The 25,083-nt window shown below is 39.3% G+C and overlaps 1 protein-coding gene across 1 annotated transcript in view; it reads left to right on the top strand.

The window, feature by feature from the left end:
- Positions 1-25,083, top strand: part of LAMA1 (laminin subunit alpha 1) — a 119,298-nt gene that overhangs the window by 20,716 nt on the left and 73,499 nt on the right. The window contains exons 3-14 of the mRNA XM_056854936.1: positions 300-412; positions 708-950; positions 4,389-4,568; positions 5,982-6,071; positions 8,561-8,678; positions 10,139-10,317; positions 11,086-11,191; positions 12,943-13,103; positions 14,835-14,975; positions 23,286-23,459; positions 24,091-24,192; positions 24,535-24,746. Coding sequence (XP_056710914.1) covers positions 300-412; positions 708-950; positions 4,389-4,568; positions 5,982-6,071; positions 8,561-8,678; positions 10,139-10,317; positions 11,086-11,191; positions 12,943-13,103; positions 14,835-14,975; positions 23,286-23,459; positions 24,091-24,192; positions 24,535-24,746 — 1,819 coding nt within the window. The remainder of the gene's footprint in view (positions 1-299; positions 413-707; positions 951-4,388; positions 4,569-5,981; positions 6,072-8,560; positions 8,679-10,138; positions 10,318-11,085; positions 11,192-12,942; positions 13,104-14,834; positions 14,976-23,285; positions 23,460-24,090; positions 24,193-24,534; positions 24,747-25,083) is intronic.

Raw genomic sequence — 25,083 nt, 5'->3', positions numbered from 1 at the left:
GGAAGTTAAATTACACTCGTCTCATTGTAATAACTGGGGTCTAACAAAATAATTTTCTTCAATCCCAGTGATCTCAATGAGACTTAATTATGGATAATTTTGTATGGGTTGCACCTATAGTACGTGTGCCACTTACCCTCTCTGAATGAATCTTCTATGGGGTAATTTTGTCCTTCATATCTGTACCTTGTTCGTAAGAGAGCCATATGGCACACAGTTGAACATAACAAGTTAACAGAAACAAATGGGAATATTTTATCTTAAATCAGGTGTTTGTTGTTCATGTGTTTTCCCAACAGAACAACACCCTATCTCAAATGCTATAGATGGAACAAATAATTGGTGGCAAAGTCCCAGTATTCAGAATGGAAGAGAATACCATTGGGTAACCATTACTTTGGATCTAAGACAGGTAAGCCCTAGCAGATGAAGAAAAAGTATGTCAGGTTAGTGGAAAAATGAAATATTTTTTTAAATGTGCATTTTTTTTTAATTCCAAAATAATAGAAGCCGTGTCTGTGAATGAAGTGTACATACATAAAAGTTGTAGATGTATGGGCTTTCTGCGTGCAACTTGGGTCTCTGCAAAAGGCAGGACCTCCAATTGCATATAGAAAGTCTACCCAAAAGGAAGCTGTTTTGTGATTTCTTAGAAAAATCAAAAGTTAAAACATATTTCATGTTTTGCTTTATTGTTTATATCTTAGGTCTTTCAAGTGGCATATGTCATTATCAAAGCTGCTAATGCTCCCCGGCCTGGAAATTGGATTTTGGAGCGTTCTGTAGATGGCATTGAATTCAGTCCTTGGCAATATTACGCAATTAGTGATACAGAGTGCCTAACCAGATATAATGTGACACCAAGACTTGGACCTCCTACGTATAAAAGAGATGATGAAGTGATCTGCACTTCCTATTATTCCAGGCTAGTTCCACTTGAACATGGAGAGGTAAGCTTTCTTTTTCTTCCTGAGTTAGTTAGCTGGAGTAGGGATGTTGCTGTGACAATGTTATTTTTTTAGAAAGAGCTTCTTTAGATGCTATTCCCATCCCCAACAGGGGTGAAAATGGAGACAGGTCCTGCAAGTTTTATTTCAGAAAGTCAGGGAAGATCTGAACTGAATAAATGCAGAATACACCCATTCCACTCATCCTAGGGGTAAAGTAGCATCTGATCTGGTTCACTTAAGAGCCAGCTCTGATTTTTTTGATATTTCAGTTTATAATAATCATTCTGACTTTTCACATTATTTCACAGTGGCCAATTATTGAAAGCTTCACATAGTTTACTTACAGTGCAGTCCTGAGGCCCATGATGGCTGCTTTGGCCGGCCACGGCGTAAAGACATCCACTCCAAGTGGGGAGACATCCGTGGCAGCCAGAGGGGAAAGGAGGTCTTTTGCTTTGGTTTCTTTAGTTTTTACTGATGACGCTTCGCCGGCAAGCAGCAATGGCGTGGTGGCAGTCTGCTGTGATGTGTGTGTGGGGGCGGGGCAGTGGCGGGGCCCTGATGGACAGGTCACCCATAGCCAGTCAGGGGGCTGGAGGCATGGGAGCAGAGCATGGTGGCCAAACCAACCCAGGGGAAGCGAGGGGCGAGACTTAGCAGATGAGCTACCAGTCAGTGTTTTGCTCTCCCACCCCCTTAAAGGGACCATAAGGAGGGATGGGAACCTCCTGGTGGAACCTGGGGATCTCCTGGGTTGACAGCCGATCTCCAAACAGCAGAGATGCACTCTCCTGGAGACTGTTGCTGCTTTGGGTGGGTGGCCTCCATGGCAAGGCACCTCACCGAGGACTCCAGGCTCCATCCCCCATATTGCTAGACCCCCTGAAATTGACCAGCTTAGCTTCCCCTGGCTGAAAGACTTCCTTTCAATGCTTAAGGTGACTGGGAGCCTTTCCTCACTGTATGTTCCTTCCTCTTAAACACCCCCCCCCCATTCTCTGCACAGGGACTCCACTTTCCCACCCAGCACCCGGGAGCCATAGAGGGTGTTTCCAATGTGCCCCCAATCTGCTGGACATGTCTGCCCACCCTTGATCTGAGCGTTCCTGTCCCATTGCACAGTGGCCCAGGCGCCCATACCCCTGCTTTGTCTGCACAGAGAACATCCAGTACCTTGCAAGAGCTCCAGGCACTGATTGGACTTTAGGCTGAGGTCCCTCAATTCTATGGCATAGAGCCTGGAGCCCCAAGGTCTGCCCACACAGAAGGGCCACTATCATTTGGAAGAAGAGCTCCGTCTGCAGGGGCGGGTGGGCAGGGGCTACGGTGGGGGTAGTTCTGAGTCTCTTGCTGGCCCTGCTGGTTGCTGGCCATGGGTGTGAGAGGCACCGTGTCCGGAGCAGCTCCCAGCCATGCAAAAAGGAAAGGGGGGGAGATTGGGCATACAGTCCCCAGCTTACCTGTCAGCGCAAGACTGCCCGGTCGAGTCCTCTCTGAAAAGCTGGAGCACCTGTAAGGGCTCTGAACTGGGACGCTCTTTCACGGAGTGAACTCTCCTGGCTGGGTGTTGGTGCAAAGTGCTTGCCCTGTTGTGCAAAGTGCGCTTTCTGTGCTTTTCCTGCCACCTAAGTGCTGTGCCGCTTGCTCTAAGTCCACATGGCAGGTAGCTGTCAGACAGCGTCCCGTGCAGCACCCCCTAACTTCTGAGGTGTAGGCCATCCTGCCCGGGGTTTTTAATGAGACGGGGTGGGGGTTGCTATTGGTACCTGGAGAGGGGACCTGGCCGGGGCCAAGGAGCTTTCCCATTGGTCCCACCTTTAGTTGGCATCCTAAGCAATATTGAACCATTTGAGCGTGGCTGTGCTGGTAGAGGAGCATTAGAACTCATATAGTGGAACAGCTGGGCAGCCCTTTGTGAAGGCACAATTTTGTGCTGGAAAAAGGGGGCTTTCCCGGCCCCATAGGGACCAGGGAACCAACTAATTCTGGTTCTGCCTGCTGAAGCACCCCCTTTTATGCTGGCACTGCTGCACTGTAAATGGCCCCCTATGCCCCTTCAGCCCCCCCCCCCCAAGCATTGTTCTGTTAAACTAGGATTTTGGTGTTTTAATTATTCTTTTAAAAGAACCACCTAATGCAGCTAATGCTGCAAGCATCTGAATTTCTCTGTGCTGCTTGAACTTCTACACAGGCCTTGGCATTGTTTCAAAGAGACAGCATAATTAAAAGAGCTGTGCATTTTGCGGGTCAACTATTGATTGTTCTTTCTTTTAATATGCTCATGGTAGTTCTATAGTATGGATCAGAGAAACAGTCTAGTGTTACAAGGAAATGGTGCATTAAAATCTGTGCCTATGAATGTCTGTCTTTATATTCCAGCAAAGAGAAATCTGACCTTTAAAAATAGCTATAAAGAGAGGAACGCCATAATTAATTCCTTAGACGGAAGTACATCAAAGAATATTTGAGACTGATGCTACCAACATTATATTTTAAATAATTTAAATTATTTAATACTTTAGGTTTTGTATGTGCATCAGAACCTGAATCCTGTGTGATTTGATAGTTTTTAAAACAACATTTTAATCATAAGATTTTGTTTTAGGGATGAACTAAAATTAATTAGGGATTGTTAGATCAGATTCCACAATCTTTAACTTAGCAGCAGCAGAAAGTAACTCTCAGAATGATAGGAAAATGTAAGAAAAATGAAAAAAGAAACATTTTATTTTTTAAAATGGGTATGCTCCAACTGTTTTTGAATATCTAAATGTTATGTATGCTCTTTATTGCTCCCTAGCGTTGAAGACAACAGACAATCCTTTTGCAGATGTTTTTTGTGTGTGTATGTATGTATGTTTCTGGCACAAAAATCCAGCTGGCACTGCAGGACTGGTATGAAAGTTCATAAACTTTGGAGGGAAAGTACAATTTCCCCCTTGTCTTTCATGCTGTATCCTTTCTATGCCAGTGCCTTAGCTTCCAACCCAGTGGTCTTTGCTGTCCTCCCCATACATGAACTTCAGAAGTTTCTTAAATTACAATTTCAGCATTTTTCTGAAATGAGGTTTGGGGGAGCCTTGATCCAGGAAGTAATGAATCAAAAAGAAATCATCAAGGAGGACAACAATGGGGGGAGCAAAGTAGTATTTTGAATCTGATAATTATTTTGCAAATTGTCCCATTCTTGCATTGCTAATTCTTTTGTTGTGGGGGAAATGTATTATGCACACATGCCTTATACTAAATCAGGCCATTGAGCCTCAAGGGCAATACTGTCTACTCAGACTGGCAGCAGCTTCCAGGCTCTCCGGCAGAGGTCTTTCACATTCCCTTTACCTGATTGTTTTAACAGGAGACACCAGGGATTGAACCTGGGACCTGTTTTTCCATGGCTGCTAACAACAAGTATGTAATGAAAGTGGTCTCTTTCTTTAGATCCACACATCACTGATCAATGGTAGACCTAGTGCTGATGACCCTTCACCAACATTACTGGAATTTACTTCTGCACGATATATTCGTCTTCAGCTGCAGCGTATAAGAACTCTTAATGCTGACCTCATGACCCTTAGCCATCGTGATCCTAAAGATGTTGATCCTATTGTTACTCGAAGGGTAAGTTAAAAATTCCTGTTTGCTATTTTGATAAGGCATGGGGTATGATTTATTTCTAGTTTGATGAAACCTTTGGTCCAGTTAGGACAAAGGAGGACAATCGGATGTGTGGCCTCTGTGGTATGATGAAGATCGGTTATCGTACTGTAAAAATTCCTTCTAGAGAAACGTTCACGGCACAAAATCAACATGCTAAAATAAACCTGTGATAATGTCTCAGTGTCAAAAAGTAAAGCACAAATTGGGCATAGTAACATTCTTGAGTATTCGTCCTTTTCTACTGTGCTGCTAAAGTAATTTAGCTATTTAATTTGCCAGGTCCCTTTGATCCAAACTACCGCTTTATAGAGTTTATTTTCTTCTTTTTGTTCTCTGTTTCTTACTATATTATGATTGATAGATTTCACTGGTCAATCTTATTTTTTCCTCACAGAAAGCACTGATACTTTGACTGAACCGTGTCTACAACTTTTAAAATGTAGATTTCTAAAATGGCTGGATTGTGTCCATGGTTTTTAAAGTGAAACACCCACTTTAATAAGATCTTACTGAGGACTAATGTGACTTTACATACGATGTTTGAGCTTGAACGTTATTTCTTGTTGACACCATGCTGAACTTACAGCCCTTGAATTGATCGCCTGAGTAGCTTACCATGAGCAGAGATGAGATAGTTCACACTGTGCTTAGTCTTAGATCCATGTGGACTTGTTGATGAATTGTGCAGTGATTCAGATGTACAAATTCAATACAGCTTAACAGATGGTATAAATCTATATTTAAAAGTACGGCTTTCATCATTCCTGAGAAACTGAAGGCAAGTCACTACTGAGTTCACCGATTATTTATTGACCCAGCTTTTCTGACAAAAGCTAAAATTAATCTTATCCTAAACAGAATCCTTTGGACCAAATCAAGCTCATTAGTGTCCTCAAAAAAAATGTTAGTAGGATTTGCACAAACCTTCTGTGTGAATCACATTTACATACCTGAGGTCAAAATTAGTTTTGAATTGAACATGTGTGTGTAATACTTCAGTCTTGAAACTCACACATAATCCTGAGTTTTAGTTGATGTACTGGCATGATCTCTAATGGCAGTGGCTGAAAAGGCCTCACATAAGAATAGTAATGCTGGCAAGAGAAGATAACATTGTTCCTTTGCGCTAACACTGACAGTGTCTCCTCCAGGTAGTAAATGTCACTGTGCCTCTCTGGGATCTGTGTGTATGTTTATGACAAGGCCTCTTCTAATTTCCATGTACAAATTCTACTGAAATCAGTAACAGTTTATAGAACATTCATGCAAACTCAGAGCTTGTAGCTAATGTGTTAAATATGAAATAATGTAATATTTGTATTCCGTTTTTTCCTATGCTAATATATTTTATAAATCAAACTTTGCTTTATTTAGTATTACTATTCAATAAAGGATGTATCCATCGGTGGTATGTGCATTTGTTATGGTCATGCTCGAAGTTGTCCTTTGGATAAAGTCACAAAGGTATGTTTCTATTTTTTAATATCCTCCCCCTTACTCAGGTCACTTAACCCCCCCCCCCACATAACTCTCAAGAGAACACAACTGTGCTACTAAATAAAAGTAGTTCCTTAGTTAATTATTGATTGTTTTCCACCTAGTGAAGTGAGAAATGCCTGTATCTTCTCCACAGCAACTCTCTAAACCATATGGAAATATGGTTATTAATATAGCATAATTACAAAGTCTTCCACGCTAGTGCAGCCTCGTTGGCGTAAATGCTTTGGGGCCCAAGTAAAGATTACAAACTCAAGGCTATATTTTTCATGGCTACTTTTAGGATGCATAAATAAGGATTAAGAAATTATACCTTTGCAGATTAAGAAAGTGCACTGTTGCAGGATGCAACTTATTCAAATAAACATTTTATGCTTGCTATTCTGCAAGGCCTCCTTGCTTGATCACATAGCTGTCTGTATACCCATTAACGTAGACAGATAGTCCATACACAAAGACATTAAAGTGCATATATGCAAGACTGCATATATGTACATACTCAGACAGGCCTGTCTACCTTTTTAACGTGTGCAGAACATGAAATCTCTTAGAGGTTTCTTCCACCTCTTGTACTGTACCATAATTGCCATTGTGGCTGTGCGTGCGTCAATACATTAATTATTAGAAATAATCCTACATTTCCAATACCACACACTTCATTTACCCAGAATTGTGGTTTTGGAATTTTAATGTTTTCCCTGGTAAATGCTGTATGTGCCCAAATGTAATTATGCGCTCATGTATCCCCCTAATATGTTCTGTGTTGTATATGGAAAAAGAGGTGAAGTGGAATTGTCAAAGTGACTGGCTTTGTACATACATTGTGAATGGATTATGAGATTTCAAACTCCTGCTAGAAGCCACAATTATTTGGTATATGGGTTGCGAGGTGTACAAGTTCAATCGTGCAAATCCACACAAACTTGTAATGGAAAATACAATGACTAGAAGAAGAGAGCAAACAGAAGAAAAAATATTTGCAAGACTTCTGTCCACATGAATTACACAGTACTGTGCATTGTGTACAGAAAGAATATGATTTTTTGCCCAAAGAGAGCGAAGTAGAAACAGTGATAGATCAGTAACTTGTTATTCAGTGGGGGTTACCGTACTTTGTATTCCCAGCGATGTATTAAGAGTTTGAAAATGTTGTAAAAAACATCGCTTTAAAAGGGTTTTTGGATAGCAAGGCTTATAAATGGTTTGAAGACGTCTTCACAGCTAAAGGGGCCAAACAAAGTGCGAACAGTATTTTTTATAATGTTTTCAATACATCGGTGGGAATACATAGAAAGTGCGAACAGTATTTTTTATAACATTTTCAAACTCTTAATACATCTCTGGGAATACAAGTGCGGTAACCCCTAGTGACAGACCATGGGGTTTAAATAGTTCCCCTTGTACAACCATCAGTAGTGGTTCTTGTGTATAACTAATGGTTCAGGTGCACTGTGAATGAGCCCTGCCATATACTTTCTTCAATAAACTTTTTGGAAAGATAGAGAAAAGACAGATGCCAAATTACTTACAGTGCAGCTTATGGCTGCATTCTTGTAGGAGCTGATACTTGGAACCTGTTGAGGTAATACACTAGATTATGTGATTGACCATCAATCCTCCACTACAAATTGTACTTCTGCCTTAAAAAAGCAAAAATCCACGTTCTCTTCCCTTGCCTCGCTCCTCGCATTGTTCCTATCATTGAGCTGTTTGTCCTGCGGCTCCTTTGACTACAGGTTCACCAGATTCTTGATGCTCTTGCCAGAATCCAGATGGATTCATTTTTTACCATAGCAAGGCCTTTTGTGACCTTTTAATCTATGTAAGGGTGAATCTAGCTGGAAATATGTACTTCAGGTGTTACCGAATCTCAGGTAAAGAGGCAGCTGGCTTTCAAGGTTTTAGGCAGTAGAGCTATGCCATATAATGCAAAGGTTCTTAACATTTAATCCACTAGTACCCACCAAGTATGCATCATTATCAGCCAATAACTCCACAAGTCCCAAATAAAAAATTAGGATATAAAAGCAGTGCTACAGACAAGGCCAACTTCATTTACTTAGGTATATACATACGATACACAGAGCGCAGGCCTACATTCAGTGAAATCCTTGTACCTGATAGCCATTAATTAACTCCTTGGTATTTGATTTGATTTCTATTTATTGTGTGTTACCTTTTTATGCCCTGAAGGAGAAACCTGAGATCTGGGATTATATGTTCAAGGCAAGTCTAAAGCAACTCTTTTCACTTGGCTGTCAGAAGCCGTTGCAAGTGGGGAGAAAGGGCTGCCTAAAATCCTGAATCCCCCCAATTTGCCCTTCCCTAACAGCACTTAACACGCACAAGTTTTGAATGCTTCCAAAGATTTGTAGATCATTCTGTGTGCACGTGCGTGTGTACTGATTCCCTTGAGGATCACTGTTATAACATTTTCAGGGTTTTTCCCCCTGTAGAAACTACAGTGCCAATGTGAACACAATACTTGTGGTGAGAGCTGTAATGAGTGTTGCCCTGGCTACCATCAGGCACCATGGCGACCAGGAACCATTTCTGCTGGCAACAGATGTGAGAGTATGTAGCTCTAAAATGACAGTTCCATATTTTTTTGATTTGTATGTTGATTATATATGTAGTGCAGACATTACCAAAGCCAATGGAGTGTTCAACTGCATGATATTCTGTGATATTTAATGTATAGCTTTTTGTAGTATTGACATGACTGACTGGAATGCTAGTTCTGGACTGGGCATGTTAAGGCAAGGAGATGAAGTCTATAGACTTGGTGATGTGGCCTCTTTTCGGGGTAGGGTAAAACTACCTGACTGTCCCTGTCTGTTTTTAATCTTATCAGTTGCAGGGTTTTGTGGATGGAACTTGATACTGTGCTAATTTTTAGAAACATTTAAATTGTAATTGATTGTCAGTGGCTCCCAATGACAAGCTGAGGCCCTAAAGTAAATACAGCTCTGTTCTTTGTTATACGGCTGCTTGTATGATATTAGATGCTGTAAAGCAAGTAGCATTTTTTAAAAGAACTCTACAGAGCTCGCTGAATTCTATAGTGTAGAGACAGTAGAGTTCTTGGTCTTTAGCAGGTACCCTGCTGACGATGAAGGGGGAAAGAGTTGAGGAGAAGTGGAAGAGTAGAGGATGTCTGCTTCTTCTTACTGTATCTGGGCTGCCTGGGCATGGCTGCAGAGAAACAGGGCCAACCACATTGAACCTTGAACATGGAGGCTTGCCTCAGGTCCTGCATGGTCATATTTAAGGGTGAGGCCTGTCACCTCAACCTTTTTCTCAGCTGTCACCTGATATACTAAGTTGTATGCTCTCATTCAAGTAGCAGGTTTTTTTTAAAAAAAGAACTTTTCAAGCTCTTCTGTATTCTAATGAATAGTATAGTAACATAAGCAAGCCCTGTGGTGCAGAGTGGTAAGCTGCAGTACTGTAGTCAAAGCTCTGCTCACAACCTGAGTTTGATCCCAACGGAAGTCGGTTTCAGGTAGCCAGCTCAAGGTTGACTCAGCCTTCCATCCTTCCGAGGTGGGTAAAATGAGTACCCAGCTTGCTGGGGGTAAAGTGTAGACGACTGGGGAAGGCAATGGCAAACCACCCCGTAAACTTAGTCTGCCTAGTAAACGTCGTGATGTTATGTCACCCTACGGGTCAGTAATGATCCGGTGCTTGCACAGGAGACTACCTTTACCTATAGTAACCAAACCTTACTGGCCTAATTTTCCTAATCTAGTTTGTAAGCTTGGAGAGGTTGGCCTCTTCAGGCAGTGTGGAAAGCAAATGAAAAAAATATATTATTAGCAATTATGTCATTTAACAAATGATGGTACAGCTGGGTCAGTGCAAACTATAGAATGTTGTTAAAAGCACTTTTTAATGTATTAACACAGCGAGAGAAGGCAGATGGTGTTGCTATATTAGTACCGCATACGTTTGGCATAATTTGCTTTATTGCTCTACTTATATTTCACTGTATTGTATACAATAGACGTTGTGTTTGTACTGATTTTTTTTAGAATGCAACTGTCACAACAAAACAGAAGACTGTTACTATGATCAAAGTGTGGCAGATCAAAAAAGAAGTAAAAATATTCATGGCCAATTTAAAGGAGGTGGAATTTGTATAAACTGCACACAACATACCACTGGAATAAACTGTGATGTCTGTATTGATGGATATTATAGGCCACATCAAGTAAGAGCATTTTTGGAATGGTACTCTGTTGCTTTGAAGTTAGCTAAAAACATAATTTTGTTTTTGCAAATACGGTGTCCTTCAAAACCATAAATCCATACTACGAGAAAAGCTATTGGCAGAAAAATGCCAGAGTGAACTGAATTGGTAGCTTTGGATTTAAAAAAAACCTGTGCTCACAGACATATGAAACTGTTTTGTGGGAACCAAGCTCTTTCCATGTTTATGCAGCTGTTCAATTCAGATTATATAAACTTAACATCTGTCAAAGGGTCACCTCCAGTTGATGAGAGATTGGCTCCTGCTAAGGTTTCCCCTTTACCTGGGGAGGGGTATCTGGGCTTATTGTGGTTGTCTGTGAATTCTGTCAGTTAGAGCTGTGCCTCATGCTCACCTCCCTTACCATTATCAACAACGTCCCTCCAGACTGAATTATATCCAGGCTGTAGGAGCAGGGCAAACTTTACAACTTTGGAGTTGTAGCTTTGCTTCTAGTACTTTTCATGAGACTCCTCTGAAACTGGAATTGCTGTTCCAAAACTGCCCATAGCTGTCAACACTGTAATGTCTGACTAGAATGGTCCCCCTGTTCCCCCCCCCCCACACGTCTCCTATGAACTATGCAAATCACACTTGCCTGTTGAGGTGCGTCAATTGCAATGCTGTTATTACTTTCATTACCTTTATACCCTCAGGTAAAAAACAGGTGTGCATTTTCACTAGTATCTGACAATTATCGGGAGGATCTAAAAGCTTCTTTTGTTTCAGGTGTCTCCCTATGATAATAACCCTTGCATTCCTTGTGAATGTGATTTATTTGGGTCTTTTGGATTTGTCTGTGTTAAGAATGATGATAATGCTGAGCTGCAGCAGGGTGAGTGACCATAAAACGCATGTTGACTAACTATCAGTTCAGGGAGCCATGTACATGGTGAAACACTAAAAGTTAAGGCCAATTCAGACACAATTAGACGTTCACTGTAGTTATACGCCTGAAATGATAGCACACTGAGGAGCCAACATGATTCCAATTTTTAAAAAGAGGATGCAGAGTTACAGACTAATTAGTTTAATATCTGGGCAGAGTAAATGGTGTAAAGTATTATTAAAGCCAGAATTATTAAAATATATAGAAAAACATGCCTTGCTGAAGAGATATTGGCATGGTTTGTGTGAAGGGAGGTTCTGCCTCACTAAGAATCTAGAGTTCTTTGGGAATATCAAAAAGCATGTGGATAGATGGTGCCTAGCAGATATTATGCATCTGGACCTCCAAAAACATTTCACATCCAGAAAGTCCCTCAACTGATGGCTTCTGAGGCTAGAGCGTTGGGTTTGAAAGGTGGCTAAATGACAGGGAATAGACATTTCTTGTAATGAGGGAAGAAAGCAGTGGGATTCCTGTATACAGTTTGGTGCTATTTAACTTGTTCGTAAATTATCAGAGTAAGCATGAAGTAAGCAGTGAAGTGCCCGTTATTTGCGCATGGCACCATGTTATTCAGACTGTTGAAAACTTAAGCAAACTGAATGATTGCTTTAAACTGGATGAGACCTATGAAACACCAAGTGATGTCAGTTGTAAGTAAGTGTAAGGTGATGCACATGGCGCTGAGGAACCATAGTTCAGATACACACCAAAGGGGTGTGAATTGGTAAGAGATCTTGGGGATTATGTGGTGATGGCTGCCAACTTGGATAGCTTTAAGAGGGGAGTGGACATGTTCATGGAGGAGAGGGCTATTCATGGCTACTAGTCAAAATGGATACTAGTCATGATGCATAACTATTCTCTCCAGGATCAGAGGATCATGCCTATTATATTAGGTGCTTTGGAACCCAGGCAGGACAATGCTGCTGCAGTCGTCTTGCTTGTGGGCTTCTTAGAGGCACCTGGTTGGCCACTGTGTGAACAGACTGCTGGAACTGATGAGCCTTGGTCTAATCTGGCATGGCCTTTCTTATGTTCCTATGTTCTTATTATTGTGGGGAGAGTTTTGTATTGGCCAGGTAAAAGGGTTAGCAGTTTGCTGATTCTGATGGTGCTGTTTTTTTCAGTGGCTTGGCCACATAAGGTCACTGTATAAATTACAAGGTGAGTGAGGATGTGAACCTGGATCACTCTAACCACTACGCCATCCATGCTGTCTGTAATCAAGTCTGCAGCACCTCCTATACTTCATTTTAAGACTGCTACTGTACAGAGTTGGAGCTTTTCCATTGTGCTCTGAAACTCTTCCTTCATCAGCCTGATGAAGAGTTCAAGGAAACTCAAGACGCTTTGCTTACTAATTTGACTGGCACTGATAAAAGCGGTATTAATTTGCTATTGTTTTTGCATTATCACACTGAACTACGATAGCACAGTATTTCCTTAGAAAAGGTTACACATTTCCCATTCTGTCTGGGCCTGAGAAGTCCTGTAGCTTAGCTTGGAAAAATAGTCCAAGCCTAGATTTGCCAGGTTTTTTGAACTACTCACTTTGACATGTTTGATAAGGCTTCCTTCTCTAGACCTGGAAGGACTGATATTAATGCTATGGGACCCAGACTTGACATATACCTGGTATGTTTTCCTGATCTCCCACTAACTGTTCATTCTTTCCTCTTCTTTAACTTTTCAAGGGGTTCAGCCTGGTCAGTGCCATTGCAAGGAAGGTTATGCAGGAGAAAAATGTGATCGTTGTGCCTTCAGCTACAAAGGTTATCCCAACTGCGTGCAATGTAACTGTAGCCTGGTTGGCAGCATTAATGATGACCCATGCACAGAACCTTGCTTTTGCAAAGTAGGTGTACAGTAGATTCTCTGTTTGATTTATTGTGAAATTTGAAGTGGGATTTGTAAATTAATTTAATAAGGAAAAGTACTTCATTCATGGCAGACATCCCTTCCTGTAACTTGCAATTAATTGGGGCTTAAGTGGACTCTGTGGACGGAGATTTAAATTAAGATTAATGGCGTATCTCTCACAGTTTTCACGGAGGCATTAATGGCAAAGTATGTGAGCAACGTTGTGAATGCAATTGGGGCTGGAAAGAGGCGATTAAGTAGTAATATTAAACAGTTAAGAGGGCAGTCGTGTGTAGAGCTATTCCAGTCTAAGATCAATGAAACTGACTGTGCTATAAATCATGGAGAGCGACATGGCCGGCACTGATGACAACACTGGAAATTTTTCCTTTTTCCTTTTATGCTTAACTCTCCAAGCTTGAAAGCTAGAAACTTGTTTTCCCCCACCCCAAGAATGAAAACTTCTGTCCCCCTTGAGGCTCACCTGGTGCTTACCTTATTGCCTTTTGGGCACCAGGTCAGAACAGTCATTTTTACCCAAATCTTTAGCTGATGGATTCACTCTTTTTTAAAACTGTTGTAATGGTCTACTTCTAGCCTGAGTACTGTTTTATTAATTTTATTTGGGGCTCCTCAGTGTTATTTTATGTTGTTTTTATGTACCTAACTTGTTTACAATGACTTATTGTTAATGGCTTACTTTTAGTATTGATAATTTGCCAGTGCAATCTTAAGCAGAGTAACACCGCTCTAAGCCCATTGAAAACAACATTTTTCTTTATGATTTTATCATTTTGTTTTTGCTTGTTAAACTCCTTTATCAGGTTTCTGGAGAGGTGCCAGATAAATATTCTGAATAGAAATAGAAAATGAATAAACTGGCATTCTTTGGATTCCACTAAACTGCAAAGCTTGTAAATCTTCCTTTTTTACATAATCCTGAATGAAAACATTTACCCTTTACATTCTTATTTGTCAAGTAAAAAACTGTAAGAAATTGGTTAGATGAAGGTTGAAACAACTAAAGCAGTTGAACACAATTTTTGTGTTCCGGTTAGACTAATAAAATGCATACTTTGATTCTAGAAAGTATTCAAAATGTATTAGTTAGGAACTGATGGATTTTAATATATGGGTTGGAGAAAAGGCAGGATGATGAAAGTCTTGTTGTAGTTATTAAACAATCTTTTTCATTCCTTTTGTCTGAACATTGGCTGAATGTGAATAGAGTGGAGTGGGAATGTGTCTGTTGGCCCTACCCCCAATGTTCACAACATTCTGCTAAACTTCTGCAGCAAGCCCTTATACACAGGTGCTCCACATGATAGTGACCCTAACTGTTATATCTGTACACATAGAAGGGTTTGCTGTAAATGGGACATGAGCATGTTGACATGAGGGTCATGACCAATGAAATCACCTACTCCCTTCTGTTCTTATTTAGTGAATGCATGCATGAAGGTCTATAAGAGGCCTGTTGTGTATTTTAATTATCAGTATATTCGGTATTGGTGGTAGTGCAGTTTTATTATATTGTTAGTGGGAATGCTGAACATTTATTATCTTGATAGCTGAAAAGGTGGTGAAGGTGATGGCTTGTGTCCCGTTACATTTTTTTCTTTTAGTGGCTCCTCAAGCATGATATGTCAGAATGCCTTCTAACTTGCAATGTGCATTGGTTATTAAGTGTGCTGACCGCAAACCAAACATTATATGCTTTTTACAGGAAAATGTAGAAGGTGAAAACTGTGATCGCTGCAAGCCAGGATTTTACAATCTTCAAGAAAGAAATCCCCAAGGTTGTACTGAATGTTTTTGCTTTGGGGTTTCTGATGTCTGTGAAAGTCTTCCATGGCCCATCAGCCAGGTAAAATCCTGCCAGCATCTCATTCATTTCATTTATAAACTGCCTTTCTTGCTGAGACTCAAGGCATGACATAGAACAATGTAATCAAACAGCAGAATCAGGAAGAATCAGGGACTCACCAGCACCAAGCAGAAGAAAAAAATCAAGGGGATGAATAAATCCTTTATTGTTACTTTCTGAGATCAGAAAGTAACAATAAAGGATTTATTCAACCCCTTGCTTTTTTTCTTCCACTTGCATCAAACCGCATAAGACATCTAATAAACAATGCAATAGGACTAGGATTACAAAAGTTAGAAAAGCAATGCAAAAAGAAAAATATATAACCCAGCAGTTCCATCAATTTTCTACAGGCATCTCCACAAACTCACTGTATGTCTTCCTCGTCTTTATTCCTCTGGGCCTTTCTTTCACATAATTCCACATACATTTTGCTTTGCATAAAGTAATCCATTCAAAACAATAAATGTAGGCGTATAATGTCATAGCCCTGGGTCAGGCTTAATCTAGAGGCTCACAGTTTCAGGAAGACTTATGTCTCTCTGGAGTGAAAACTTCAGAATTACTCACAGGGCACTGAAGAAATTGCTTTTGCTTTAGCTGCAGCAAGTATTAATAGTGAATATTGTAATTCTTTTTTTTAATATAAATTTTATTGGTTTTTATAATAGAAAATTTCCATAACAATCAAGAACATATAAACATTTCACAAAAAAGAAAAAACAAGGGAAATTTCTCAGACTTCCCCACCACCTCTATCCGCCTCTTAATAAAGTATTCTTATCCCAACGTGATATGTTCTGATCTTAACTGTTCTTAAACCCATTTAAAATTCATTTAATTTTCATATAACATACTCTATTAATATAAATGGTTATAGCTCTTAATATTAAAAGTGTCATCTAGATCAGATTGAAAAATATGCTTGCATTTTTCCCAGTTTTAATTCATGTTCACAATATTTCATCCAAGCCTCCCATTCCCCCATAAATTGAGCATTGTCTTTTTGATTTAAAGTAGCTGTAAGTTTTGCCATTTCCACCAGTTCAAACATTTTCATAATCCAGTCTTTTTTCCCAGGAATATCTGCCCCTTTCCATTTTGCTGCATAAAGCAGTCTTGCAGCTGTTGTAGCATAAATCAAGAAATTTCTTTGCATTGACAAGTCATCAGGTATCATACTTAATAGCATCATTTCTGGTATTTTGGGTATATTTTTTTGTAGTATCAGTCTTAGTTCATTGTAAATCATATCCCAAAAATCTTTAGCTTTGTCACAGGTCCAGGTCCACCACATATGGTAAAAAGAACCAACTTCCTTATTACATTTCCAACATTTAGGGGATGTCATTTTGTAAATCCTTGCAATTTTCTTGGGTGTTAAATGCCATCTATACATCATTTTGTAGATGTTTTCTCGAACTGACTGGGCATTTATTCCTTTCAGGTCTTTTGATCATAGTCTTTCCCATTTATTTAAAGCAATATCATGTCCCACATTTTGAGCCCAATCAATCATTGTTGGTTTAATTGTCTCCTGCTCACAATATATTGTTAAAAGATGATTGTACATTTTAGATATCAGTTTAGTGTCATTGTCTAATAACAACTTATGAAAAGGCGATTTTTCTTTAGAAAATCCATTTTTCAAGTCTTGTGTGAAAACTGATTTAATTTGACAATATTGAAGCCATTGTAAATCTTCTTTAAGTAGCTGAAAGTCTTTTAGTGAGCATTTTTTCCCTTCCCAGTTGATTAAATCCTGGTAGATAATAAATTTATCCGGTCTAAGTGGGCGTAATGTCAACATTTCTTGGGGTGATATCCACGTCGGTGTTGCTGGTTCAAAAATATGTTTATAACTCATCCAAGTACGAAGTAGAGCGGATCTGATTATATGGTTACGAAATGATGCATGTATCTTAATTTTATCGTACCATAGATAGCCATGCCATCCACTTATGTTGTTGAAACCTTCAAGATCTAAGAGATGCACATTAGATAAGTTCATCCAGTCTTTTAGCCATATTAAGGCTGCTGCTTCAGCGTAGAGCTGAAAATTAGGTAACGCTAAACCTCCTCTAGTTTTAAGATCCACCAAATATTTATAAGCAATCCTCGGTTTTTTCCCTTGCCAGATGAAATTTAATATATCTTTTCTCCAGGTATCAAAGTATTTGACATGTGATATTATAGGTAAATTTTGGAATAAGAAGAGTATCCTTGGTAAAATGTTCATTTGGACTGTTGATATATGTCCCAATAGTGATAAATTTTTATTTGACCAAATGATCATATCAGTTTTTATTTTACTCCATAATTTAAAATAGTTGTTGTTTATCAATTCTTTATTCTTCGCAGAGATCCAGATTCCCAAATATTTGACTTTGTTAACTTTCTCCCAAACTGTATATGAAGTAAATTCCTGCTGTTGTGTTTCTGGTAAATGCTTGAATATTGTCTTTGTCTTATCTTGATTAATTTTAAATCCCGATACTTTTCCAAAGTCGTCCAGGGTCTCCAATAATATCTTCATTGATTGTGTTGGGTTTTCTAAAATTAACAAGAGGTCATCCGCGAATGCTCTCAATTTGAATTCATGTTTTTTGATTTTCAATCCGCGAATGGCCTCCATATTCCTTAACTTACAACATAGTGATTCCAGCACCAACAAAAATAGTAACGGAGATAAAGGACAACCTTGTCTAGTTCCTTTCTTAATTGAACAATTATCAGACATTGATTCATTAACCAAAATTTTTGCCTGTTGGGATGTATATATGGCCGATATACCTCTCAAGAAACGGTCTCCAAAATTTAGTTTTTCCAGTATCTTTTTCATAAAGTCCCAAGAGACCATATCAAAAGCTTTCTCCGCATCCAAGAAAACAAAGGCCGCCGTGTGTTGGATATTCTGGTCATAGTATTCCATTGAATCTAGTAAAATTCTTATATTATCTTTAATTTGTCTTCCTGGAACAAAGCCTGCTTGGTCCTCATGTACAAGATACTTAATATAATGTTTCATCCTATTCGATAGGACCGAGGCATAAATCTTATAGTCCACATTTAACAATGAAATAGATCTATAGTTTGATGTTTTTTCTGGATCTCTTCCTTCCTTGGGTATCAATGATATAAATGCGTGTGACCAAGTCTCTGGAGATACTCCCTTATCCAAAATTGTATTACAAAGTAGTACAAAAAAATCTGCTAAATTATCACTGAATGTTCTATAAAATAAAGCAGTAATTCCATCTGGTCCAGGTGTCTTATCCGGTTTCTGTTTCATTATTGCTTCTTGTATTTCTTCCCTTGTAATTGGGGCATCTATCCATTCTCGTTGGGTTGTTGAAAGAATATTCATCTGTATTGAATTTAAAAAATTGTCCATTTTCTGTTTTGAAATATTTTCTTTTTGATATAGTTTAGTGTAGAATGAAACAAATTCCTTTTGTATATCCAAAGTCGAATAAACTGGTCCTTTAACAGATTGGATTTTTGTTATGATCTTCTTTTGAAATGAATCTTTCAATTGTGTTGCTAAAAAATTTCCAGGTTTATTAGCATGTTCAAAATATTTTTGTTTGGCAAATTTTAAATTTTTGTTCATTTCCTCCATTATTACCAAATTCAATTGATGTTTAGATACAGAGATCTTCATTTGTATTTCATTTTTCTCTGATTCCTGTAGTGCCATAACAAGTTTTTGTTCCAAATTTTGTAAGTCCCAAAGTATATTATTGGTAAATTGTAGTTGAGTTTTCCTCCAAGCCGTATGCGTCTGTATCATAAATCCTCTTAGAACAGCTTTAAACGCATCCCAAACTATATTCAACGAAGTTTCCCCATTAAGATTAATTTCAAAGAAATCTTTAATTAATTCCTGCAGTTCTTTTTGAATCTTGTTATCCTTTAAGAGTTTATCATTTAATCTCCATCTAAATGCTTGTTTATTGTTCCATTCAAATGTGACCGGGTTGTGATCAGAAAAAGTTCTTGGTACAATTTGGATTTTACGTAGTTGCGTAAAAATAGATTTACTAGCCCATATCATATCTATTCTGGAGTGTGAATTATGTCTCGCTGAATAAAAAGTATATTCTTTAGCCGTTGTATTCATAGTTCTCCAGATGTCTTGTATTTCCAAGTCTGAAGCCATGGTGAAGAAGATTTTAGGCAAACATCCTTCATTTTCGTCTTTTGCATTTGATTTTTTGTCTAAAGTTGGGCAGATAACACCATTAAAGTCTCCCATCAAAAGGATCTGGTCATTTGCATACTGAGAAATCAGTTCATGTAATTGTCCATAGAATTTGGCTTTTCCTTCATTAGGTGCGTATATTCCTACTACAATCGTCTTTTGCCCCAATATTTTGGTCTTGATAATTACAATTCTCCCTTCATTGTCTTTGTACAATAATTCAGGGCTTAGATTAGGATGAGCATAAATCACTACTCCCTTTGTTTTTGTTTTAGCCGATGCAACAAATGCTTGTCCAAGCATTTGTCTATCTAGGTATTTTTTATGTTTTGTTGCAATGTGGGTCTCTTGTAAACAAATTAGAGAGGATTTATATTTCTGCAAATATTTAAAAATTCTAGCCCTTTTAGTTTTTTCATTTAAACCATTCACGTTCCAAGAAATTACTTTTGCCATGGTGTAGTAATTATTGAAGCAAAATATTCGGTCTATAACGCAGTGCCTCCTTCTGCTCCCTGTGGTTCTTCTTCCTCCTCTTCTTCCTCTTCCTTTTGTTCCAAAGTTAGTCCTTTGAGTTCTGTTTTATATTTCCTCAAAAATTTTCCCACATCTGATGGAGATAAGATTGTCATTTTCATTTCTTTGTAGGTGAAAGCCAAGCCTTGTGGCATTATCCAGCGATATTTGATACCATTAGCTTTCAAAACAGATACAAATTCTTTGTAGTTATTTCTCTGTGAAAGTAGATGTCTTGGGATGTCTTTTAATAGTATTAGAGGAATATCACCTGCTGAAACCGGGTTGTCATAATGGATCTTCATGATCCTGTCCTTAATCCTGGTGTCATAGAAAACAATCATGAGATCTCTTGATTTAGTTCTTTTCATTCTAGCAGGTAATGGTATTCTATAAACTCTATTGATGGCTTGGTTCAGTTCTTGTTCCTCTATTTGAAATAAGTACGACAGATTAGGGACTACAGCTTCTTTGTTGTCTCCCATCATATCTGGAAAGTTGCGCAGACGAAGGTTGGTTTCTCTTACTCTCATCTCCATTATTGCTATCTGATCTTTGACAGCTGTCTGATTGGTTTGTATTGTTTCAATTTGTTTTTCTTGGCTTGCTAATTTTTTCTTTGTGTCCTTGTGTTCTTCCATCACTTTCTTTACTGATGTGTCCATTGCTTGCATGTCTGTCTTCATAGTATTCATTTGAGTCGTAACATCTTTAAGGTCTTCTGTAACCACATATAGTTTTTGGTTAATAGTTTGAGATGCTTGGCCAAGGTTTGTCATCATAGCAGTCAGCTGCGTCATCTGTGTAGACATCTGTTCAAATTGTTTAGTTGTTGCTTCAGTTTGTTTGGCTAACATCTCTTGCAATTTCTTTTCCATGGTTGTAGTTTGTGCCGCTTCTTTCAATTTTGTGTAGGCAGGGCTATGTAATGAACCAGAACGGGGTCTAGATGTTGACATTTACATTGGAATAAGGCTGGTAAAATACATATCTTCTGGCAGGGCCCTCTAGTTGGTTGTAGATAGAGAGTATTTGAATGATCAGCTTAGTAATTTTTCCGCTTTGAAAAGACCCCTTTTTCACTTTAAAACAGCGTATTAAAGTTTTAAAATACCAACAAGTTTAGCCGGCCGCTCTAGGTCGGGTCAATCAGGAAGTATTCCGGAAGTTAGCTTCGCCGTGGACCTTCTACCGTCTCTTCTCAATGGTTGTTTCCTTCAGGAACTATTTCTATGTTGCTCGAGTGCGACGTGTATCTGGTCCTGCGGCTTGCTTCCTGTTGTTGTATGCCCGATGATAGAGAGGGTGATATAGAGGGTCTTCCGGTTTAGGAAATCCCTTGCTGCAAACGTGGCAGGAGGACTCCCTTTTTCCTTTTCTTTTTCTTCCACCGGAAAGAGGAGATTTCACCCTCCCCTTCCCTCAAGGGTACTTCTCATTGGTAGAAATTTTAGTCCATCTTATGCACGTCGTTCTAGCTGTTTGTTTTGATTTAAGCTGATCAACTTGATAGGGCTCCTGCCTCTAATCCTGATGGATTTTCTAAGTCAGACTTATCCAATTCAGTTAAGGGAGGGACAAGGATACTGGAAATCTTCTCATCTACCCCCCGGTTATTCGATGACGCCAGTAAAAAACGAAGGAATCTTTTGTACTCACTTGGGCGTCTAGAGGTGAGGTTCTTATCTTAAAATCGTCCTTATGTTGGTTATAAGGTGGTGGAGGGGAGAGCCTTGTGCCGAAGTTGCGTGCTGCAGGGAATTCCTGCTATCCGACCCACTTGCAAGGGTCGGGTTGGGGTGCTTGTAGCATCCCAAAATCCACGCAAACTTGGATTTCCCCCAGGACAGCCTGGGGAAACGTGGCACTCGCCCCAGCAGCACCACTGGAAGTCTCAATAGTGAATATTGTAATTCAAGCAATCCTTCACTGATACATTCATAGCAGATAAAGAGTTACGGTACAATTAATATAATGAAACTATCATTCATGGTTAAACTTAGAGAAGGTAAATTTGGATTGGTTATAAATTATATATAAACGCTCATAAAATTTATTCTGGCATAAGCTTTTGTGAGTCAGACCTCTCTTCATCATTCATCTGATAAATTCACAGCCCATTCCTGAGGGGAAGGGCTGTACCGGTGACTGGAGGCAGCGCAGCCCTGCTACCTCCAAAGGAAGTCCCCCCCACTCCACTGAGGCCAAAACCTTCTCCTTCCCTCAAAAACCCATGCAACCACTCTATAGGGTTGCACGGTGATATGCCACCTAAAAAGGTGGTGTATCTCAAGAAAAGGGAAAGGGGGCGTTCCCAGGCTGAAAGGCCTTAGGAGACAGCCTAAAGGCAGCTCCTCCCCTGGCCCTGAGTGGGAATACCCTGGGAACACCCCTGGGAGGATGGCGCACGGAAGTGCGCCATTTGGACGCCGGCGTGAGGCTGTGCCTGCTTCCCTGTGCAGCGCCTGTGATCCAGGCCCCCCTCCGCCAGCATCCGTGCCACCCTGGGCGGCGTAAGTGTCACGGACGCTGGTGCAGGGGGCCCAAACACCAGTGCAGCCCCTCCCTGGCCTCCTAAGGACTTTCGTCCTTTAGGCTCAGGAATGGGCTGCTAGAATGTTTCTGGTGGAGTAAATTTTTTTAGTGCAACTGGAGTTGTGTCTGATTATGCTTTAACAGACTAGCTTAGTTATCCGATTGGAATAATATTCAAAGAATGTAAGAAATGAAAAAGTGGCAGTTACTGGCACAAGGGTATAGTGTGGTATTCAGTCCTTTCTGCATGTTTCCTCTACTTCTGCAGGGGCCTAATTCCCATTTTAAGGTATTATGTGCAAATCTTACAATACATGAACTTCCCCCCATATTGCCATTCTGCTGAGGCCTTAAAAACATTCTGTACAGTCAGAGTGTAGAAATAGTACGTGCAGTTCAGGTGATCCACTTGGCTGTGCTTGCATATGTTACCTGAGGAATCCTAACCAGGAGGGAGCAGGGGTTTTTTTCCTGGAGGAGGTACATTGCCATGATGTTAAGAATCATTGCCAAGATGTTGAGAATTGCCCGCCATTAACAGACATCTGGCAACCCTAATCAGGGAATGTATTAGGGGAGGGGGCCGATCCCTTTGCACAGCTGTTTTGGTATCCCAGTGCAATTCTACTTCCATCTCTATTGCCTGTGACAGAGAAGCCAAGCCTTGGAAGGCTCAGCAGTAATGTTGTTACTGTTGTCAAGCAATCCCCAAAATGGCCACCAGGGTCGTTGAACATAGTCTTGTAAAATCTCTGTGGGCGTTCATTTCTTAAAGCTACGGATGCTGCTTCTATTATTACGGGGCTTTATCCTCAGTGTATTATTTTTATATATTTCATATTTTTCTGCAAACCTTGTGCTTCCTTCAGGTTTGTAGAAGAATAACTGTCTGTCTGTTCCTGGCTCCATTGTGTGGATTTTTTTGATACATACTCTATGGCCCATTTCAGAATTCAGTATAATAATTTATGCAGAGGGAAATATTCTTTTATCTGTGCATTTTGCATATAGATTAGCTTTCTTGATGAGTTAAATAGTAATGTATTTTCCTTAAGGTGTCTTCTATGGGTGGATGGATGGTGACTTCCCCCTTCACCTCAAAAACTGTGCAGCCTCAACAAGGGCAGTTTGATGGACCTCACCAAATAAGTATTAACAACATAGCAGCTGCAAAATTTCTGGAATCTCCTTATTACTGGTCTGCACCTAAGCCATATCTTGGAAATAAAGTAAGCATCGTTGTGTAAAAGGGTTTGTAAAATTTTATCCACAATTTATTGCTTTATAATCCTGTACGTTTCACATGTACAGTACTGTGAAAATCTGTCAAGTTTATCAAAGTGACTACTGTAACATTTCCTTGGACTCCTGTTTGGTCAGTGACATTAAGCATTATTATTCTTCAGTCTGTTTCTTTATCATATATGCCTGAATTCATACGCTATTTCTGATTAGTTTATGTTTTAGTTTATGCTCCTGTACTCTCCTATCTTTCTTTGCTTTTTTTAACTGATAATGTAAAAGGGCGTTACCCACATTTCTTTTATTTTAAGTTCTTATATTCAAAGTGCTTCACTATTGAAGTGAATCTTCTCGGCAGGTATTCTTAGGTGGTATTGGTCTGAGCATCTTAATCCCACTACTAGAATAGTATGGACTGACAGGTTTTTTTGTTTTGTTTCGTAGTTATTTTTGCCAGTACACGAATAAGCAATGCTTATGCTGTGGAAATCTTACTGATATTGTAAGAATATGCAAGTTACTGTTCCATTTACTACATACATGTTTTATTCTTCACCGTGATGCTACAAAAACCTCATGTTTAGTGTTAGTTTTTTGTTGTTGTTTTTGTAATTCCAGCTCGCTGCCTTTGGTGGTTACTTGAAGTATACTGTGTCTTATGACATTCCTATGGAGAGTACAAACAGTGACTTGGTGTCTAATGTGGATGTTATTATTCAGGTAATTTATGTCTGTCATAGACTTTGTAGCTGGAATAAGAGTATGGATGTTTGAAGTGCTTCTCTGTGTATTTCGGTATTGTTTTTGTTGTTTTCTTTTCCGCTAACAGCCCGTTCTATCTCGTAGAATAACCTCTGGAGGGGAATTTGTTTGAGTGAACACTGAGGGCTGAAACTAGTAAGGGGAAGGCACTGAAAAGCCTTGTGTTGTTGTTCTTTTAAGGGTACTTTGAAAACTTCCTGAAAGAAAAAGGCAGGGCTCTGCGTAGCCATTTTAAATTGTATGAGATGAATATTGAATTTTCAATTAACGTTAAAATATATATTATTTCTGTCATTTCAGGGTAATGGTCATATTTTGTGTACAAGATCTGAAGGGTTGTCTTTGCAGCCCTATGAGGATTATTCTAATACTGTGAGGCTTGTATCTGAAAACTTCATCGATTTTAACACAAAAAAGTTAATAGATCGAGATATACTCATGACAGTTTTAGCAAATGTTACACATCTTCTGCTCAGGGCCAGTTACAACAATGCAAAAAAGGCTGTTTACAGGTAAGACGATGCAAGAAGGTCCAGCTTAATTTCTGTGATTATGTTATGCCATTTGAGTATCATGAATGAAAATAAAAATCTTAGGAAAAGACTACATTTCTAGGGCCTTATTTATTCTTGCTATTTTCTATGAGCAAAGGTTTTCTCATTTTACCTATCTTAACACTAATTGTTTTTATATGAAAAAAGATGCGTTCAACTGTTTTGCACAGCATCAGCCTTCTTTTTGTTAAGAACTTAGGTTGCAAGGTTTCCTTTATTTATGTAGCATCCCATAAGTCAGGGCATTGTTCCTTGTTCTAGAATTCTACAGCTTGACAGGCAACTGATTAGCTGT

The sequence above is a fragment of the Euleptes europaea genome, chromosome 8 (assembly GCF_029931775.1).
Source record: "Euleptes europaea isolate rEulEur1 chromosome 8, rEulEur1.hap1, whole genome shotgun sequence".
NCBI classification, from domain to species: domain Eukaryota; kingdom Metazoa; phylum Chordata; class Lepidosauria; order Squamata; family Sphaerodactylidae; genus Euleptes; species Euleptes europaea.
This window is presented reverse-complemented; position numbering and strand designations above follow the sequence as displayed.